This window comes from Oryza sativa, chromosome 12, assembly GCF_034140825.1.
Source record: "Oryza sativa Japonica Group chromosome 12, ASM3414082v1".
NCBI lineage: Eukaryota > Viridiplantae > Streptophyta > Magnoliopsida > Poales > Poaceae > Oryza > Oryza sativa.
Genome location: NC_089046.1, coordinates 20,886,422 through 20,892,157, shown reverse-complemented (window position 1 = coordinate 20,892,157; position 5,736 = coordinate 20,886,422). Strand labels below are relative to the sequence as shown.

At 50.3% G+C, this 5,736-nt stretch overlaps 1 protein-coding gene across 1 annotated transcript; it reads right to left on the bottom strand.

The window, feature by feature from the left end:
- Positions 1–581: 581 nt before the first annotated feature.
- Positions 582–1,942, bottom strand: LOC107277954 (uncharacterized). Its single transcript, XM_066306010.1, has 2 exons — positions 1,654–1,942; positions 582–1,507 (listed from the first exon to the last, which is right to left on the bottom strand). The coding sequence occupies exons 1-2, from the start codon at positions 1,853–1,855 to the stop codon at positions 582–584; spliced, it is 1,128 nt and encodes a 375-aa protein (XP_066162107.1). The 5' UTR covers positions 1,856–1,942.
- Between the last annotated feature and the right edge of the window lie 3,794 nt (positions 1,943–5,736).

Below are 5,736 nucleotides of genomic sequence, written 5' to 3'. Positions count from 1 at the left end.
TAATGATAATCAGGACCGATAAGAAACACCATTGCATACTGATATACTCATATTGTCATAACACATGCTCTTTCAACTCTTGCATGGCAAGCGTCTGATATATTAATTTCTAAAATCGAACACCGAGTCGCGTGGAGACGGATCGTTTAACGGCTCGGTGCGGACTCTAATATGTCGTGTTTTGCATATGACGAAAAAAGATATGTTTACTTTTTAAATTAAAAATTGGTTCATTATAAGATTTTTGAATCACAAAATATCTGTTGAAGAAAGTGGTCTTGCAAAGTAGACTTATTCTAAGTAATAATTAGTGTTAAATTGTTAAATGGCCCATAGACAGTGTATTAGGTGAGGGTGGTGGGAATTGAACCCAGGTTCGAAGTTTTTCTCCACTAACCAAGTTGGCAAGCTGCTAGTTATGTTCAATGGTTACATCAGTTAATACATATTATATATCAGTTGCGGTTTTGAAGTAGATAGAAAAGGGTCCGACTCGACTATGGAGCCGATTGAAACCGATTTTAGACGTTAATGGATGACGGACGAAAAAAAATCTGAAAACCTTACGTATTTTTTTATTATTAGGTATAGATATAGATATAGATATAGATTACCATGGCGAAAAATAAGGCCACGTCGAGATGATCCAGCGCGACGCAGTTGTTGAGAAGCCACAAGGCGGCGGCGTTGGCGTCGTCGCCGTCGTTGCCGGAGCCGTGCGTGAAGAGGAAGAGCTTCTTGATACGCCGGACGGTCGCCGCGCCGGCGAACCGCAGGCGGTCAGGGTGCACCATGCCGTCGCACGCGAGGTCCTCCAGCCTGGGCGTCGAGATCGCCATCGCCTCCATCTCCGCAGAGCCGGAGCAGCCGGAGAGCCGGAGCTGCCGGAGGCCGGCGGCGTCCACGTCCAGCCGCCGCAGGTCGGGGAGGTTCACCAGCCGGAGCTCCTCGAGCGTGTCGGCCGCGTCGAGGCGGAGCGCGGCGAGGCCACCGATTTGCTGGAGCCGTAGCCTTCGCAGCCGCGGGCAGCAGGAGGACGAGAGCAGGTGGCCGAGGCGGAGGTCGTCGTCGTCGCCGCCGCCGGCGTCGAGCACCGCGTGATGGAGCGTGAAGTCGGTGAGCGCGCGGAAGGCGCCGGTGGCCGGGACGCTGACGGTGGCGTATCCGAGGTTAAGGCTCATCACCTCCGCTCTCGTCGACCGAGGTAGCTCGACGACCTCCGGTGCCGCCTCTTCTTCTTCCTCAGCGTTCGCCGACGGCGCGACATGCTCGACGAAGATCACCACCCCTTCGTCCGTCATCGAGGTGATGTTGGCCTTCTCCCACGCCGCTCTCCTCGCCGCCGCCACCGCCACCGCCGCCGCCACGGGCGCCACCAGCGGCAGCTCGAGGGCGAAGCTCCCCTTCACGTGGCGCTCGGCGAAGCGGAGCCACCCGCCGAAGCGCAGCGGCGTGACGTCGGCCTCATGGTGGTGGTCGTGGAAGTAGTACCTCTCTCCCCGACGTCCTTCCGTTTGAACAAACGACGGTTCACGTTGGAGCTGTACACCAAGGAGATCGCCAAGGCATCGACGTCGTCGTCGCCCTCGCCGGAGGCGGCGCGCCGCGCGAGTGTGGCGTCCACGCCGGCGATGAGCCGCCGGGCAGCGTCACGACGAGAGACGGCGAACTTCTCCCGGTCCTTGCCTTGCTCATCTGCGAAGGAGCCCGGCCCGACGGCGAAGTGGAGCTCCGGGGCGAGCGCCCAGAGGCGGCGCCACCGCTGCGACAGCACGGCGGCCCGCGCCACGTCGGTAGCTGACGGCAGGAAGCAGAGGATGTGAAGCAGCACGTCGTCGTTGAGCTCGCTGATCATGTCGGCCCGCCGGTGAAGGCTCCGTTGTCGTCACGTCGTGCGTCTTGGTGGTGGAATCCATGGATGATACGGTCGCTTGATACTTGCCATGATACAGGACAAGCTATATGCTTAGAGGCTTACTAGATCAAATACAAGTATCATACCTTCAATTTGGACTTGTTCCGGATACATGCAACATGAATTCATGATCATGGGTCTATTTTCTATGCTCGAAGACTGGACTATTTATTATTCCCCGTAAGGGTTATCAACCGAATACTTGCGCCAGTCAGGATTCAATTTTTATATCTATTTTGGAGTATCCCATAAGGGATAATCACTCAGATCAGAAGCTATTCATATGAGCTACGATTGATCTATATTACCCAGAAGATTTATTACTCGGGAGCATGTTACATGCGTCATCCTTTAAAGGGTGTCGAAGGCATATTTTTTGGCCTAGGCCTAATATGTCTGCAGCCCATATTTTCAGGTGTGGCCTGTCACGTTCTTTTAGGGACTTAGGCACTTTTTTCTTAGGCCAAAGTGCGCGTGATCAAGTGCTCAATTCCTTAAAATCCTTTTATACCGCAGTTACTCGACTTTTTAGGAGTTGGTACAATGCATCTTAAAAGGTGTCAAACAGTAAAGCTTTATATAGCTGCCCCGCTGACTTTTTTATATAGTCAAGGTGCTGTTTGGGTTTATCAAGCAATTGATTGGATATAATATCATTGCTTTTTGCCACGTAAGTGTGCATTTTTATTGACCAATATTATGGCTTAGGCTGATTATATATTATGGTCATTTTTCAGGCGGTGTGTAAATCCTTTATGAGTTTACTTACTCGGATTTTACACCACATATGCCATATATTTCCAGGTGTGGTGAAACCATGTGTCTTTTAGGGACTTAAGCACATCTGTTAAAGCAGTGTGCGCATGGCGTATGCCCAATACTTTGGAAATTTCTTTATTCACAGCATTCAAGCTTCTTTATAGTTGTTTTGCTATGTGAACTTTCAAAGATGTTGTCAACTTTAGGTTGTACGCATCATATTTTGCCAAGCAGTCGGTATATCACTTGGATCATATTATTCGGGGATTCACACCGCATATGCTATATATTGGTATCAAGTCACTTGGTTGACTATAATTATCAAAAACCACTCGGTTAATTGGATAACTTATTCCTTGACTATATGTTTGGTTTGTTCAGCTAACCACATAGTCGGGGGTTACACCTATTAGGTGCATCTATTCGATGCATCTGACTTTATTTTACTGTGGAGATTATGGGTATCCCATACCCACACGGCATGGTTATCCGACTAGTTATAGGGGATAACTTATATCTATGGAATATGTAATAGATCATGACTCGGGTATTACGTTTCCTTATATATTACGGAACAGCCTAAAGTCCTGGTTTGATAATATTGTAAAGTAGATTTAGGAAACCGATACCGTGTTGGTTAAGGTTTCTATCTTGTAATCCTGCCCCCCATCCTATATAAGGTGGGCAGGAGGCCCTCTAGGGGGCAGGAGACAACCTGATCGTCAGATCTATACTACACCCGGCGGATTCAAATCCCCAAACAGGAGTAGGGTATTACCTCTTATTGAGAGGGCCTGAACCTGTCTAAATCCTTTGTCTCTGCATCCATCCACTTTAGGTCTCGTACGCTACCCCTTTTATTATTGCCGAAATCTAGTTTCGACAGTTGGCGCGCCAGGTAGGGGTGCGTCGAGTTTCCTATCGACAAGTGCGATGGAACCAATCTCCGATGTGGTTGAACTCGCCAAGCTCGTTTTTCCCTTCTCTGATTCAATCCAGTCGCGAAGATCAATCTCGGCGACTTCAATGGTTTAATCTCCTATCACCAAAAAGTGGATTCGTGGTGTCGCTGTGCAGCCAACTGGCCGTGTCGCCGTGAGCCTACTCCGCCGCCGCCGAATCTTTTCTTTAGTCAGCAAGACTCTAAGCCATCAGCCCTCAAGCAAACAGAGGAGCCATGCCCTTGACCTCTATCTGCCAAGACGTCGAGTCAGGCACAGCAAGCCAACAACACATGTCCCGGACAGCATACGTCATCATATATCGTACACGGTTCTTGTCCTGTTTCAGGTCATGACCAAAAAATCATCGATGCACATTTACCATCAGGAGGCTGATCAGTCATATACTAAGATGACGTACATGCATTGAAGAGCTTCTTGGATCACAAACCACTATCAAGTTTATCGTTTCAAATTTTTTTTACATAAATTAGATTAATGCACAGATCACTAATTATTATTTGATCTGTTATTTTTTATGCATGTACCTCCGGGCGCCTTCATCGCTGCCGATTGGTTTCATCGCCTCCACGGTTGGTGTGCGCCGCTGCCGTTGCTGATGGCGATATCGTCTTCACCGCCGGCCTGCCTCCGTCTACACGGCTGGCCTATTATGCCGCCGCCGAGTGGTGCCTCCGCCTACACGGCTGGCCTATTATGCCGCCGCTGTTGGGCGTCTACGACTTCACCGCCGGCCTGCCTCCGTCGCCGCCGAGTGGTGCCTCCGCCTACACGGCTGGCGTATTATGCCGCCGCTGTTGGGCGTCTACGACTTCACCGCCGGCCTGCCTCCGTCGCCGCCGACTGGTGCCTCCGCCTACACGGCTGGCCTATTATGCCGCCGCTGTTGGGCGTCTACGACTTCACCGCCGGCCTGCCTCCGTCGCCGCCGACTGGTGCCTCCGCCTACACGGCTGGCCTATTATGCCGCCGCTGTTGGGCGTCTACGACTTCACTGCCGGCCTGCCTCCGTCGCCGCCGACTGGTGCCTCCGCCTACACGGCTGGCCTATTATGCCGCCGCTGTTGGGCGTCTACGACTTCACCGCCGGCCTGCCTCCGTCGCCGCCGAGTGGTGCCTCCGCCTACACGGCTGGCCTATTATGCCGCCGCTGTTGGGCGTCTACGACCTCACCGCCGGCCTGCCTCCGCCGCCGTCGACTGGCGTCCTCGCCTATACGGTTGGTTGGTCACACCATCGTTGATGGGTGTCTTCGCTTTCACCGACCGGCTTGCTTCCGCCGCCGACTGGTGTTTTCGCCTATACGGTTGGCGGACTTCGCCGCCGTTAATGGGCTTCATCATCTACACCACTAGCTTGGTTCCACTGGCGCCGACTGGTGTTTTTGTCACCATTGATGGATTGTTTCGTTCCCACATCGGCTACTTCTGCTGTCACCGAGGGAATACGACAAAGCTAAGTCATCGCTTATTTTATTCTTTATATGATATTTTGTCTTTTCCTTTGCCTCACTACATCAACTGGTTCGCCGTTGACTAGTGAGTCGGGGGCTATAGATGTTATATCGTATTTTTTAAACAATTTTCATAATATTTATCTTGATTGCTTGCGACATGTTCTGAGTACAAAAGTGCCTATCGAGTTATGGAGTTCCATCTTCCTATGCTTTCCGTTTGGTTTGCCAATGGATAGTTGCCTTTAGGCCGATTCCTAGCACCCGGGGGCTCGTTGGATGGACCGAGTAACGCAAGGTGCTAAGTATTATTCGGAATAAATCAAAAGCATAGAGATGAGATAAATTTATTTTCTGCTCTTAATAATTGCAAAAGTACCCGAGTAGTAAATTCTGATTCGTGAAACTTTGTTCCATTAATGGCGAACTCATGTCACTCATATGCATGTCTGGGAAGTGCCTAGGCCGACTCCCGGTGCTTGGGGGCTATGACTAGTCGGACAGAGCGTTTAAACGTAATGAATCATCTGCTCGGGGAAATCAAAATTGACAAGAGGAGAAATACATATTTATAAATATTTTAAAATACTTGCATTTTTCTCGAGTATTGTATTTACATCAGATACTACTCATCCTATATGTTTGTT

Coding starts and splice junctions, on each gene's coding strand:
- LOC107277954 (XM_066306010.1), bottom strand. CDS start 1,855: ATGATCAGCGAGCTCAACGACGACGTGCTGCTTCACATCCTCTGCTTC. Junction 1,508..1,653: donor GAAGTTCGCCGTCTCTCGTC/GTGACGCTGCCC, acceptor TTCAAACGGAAG/GACGTCGGGGAGAGAGGTAC.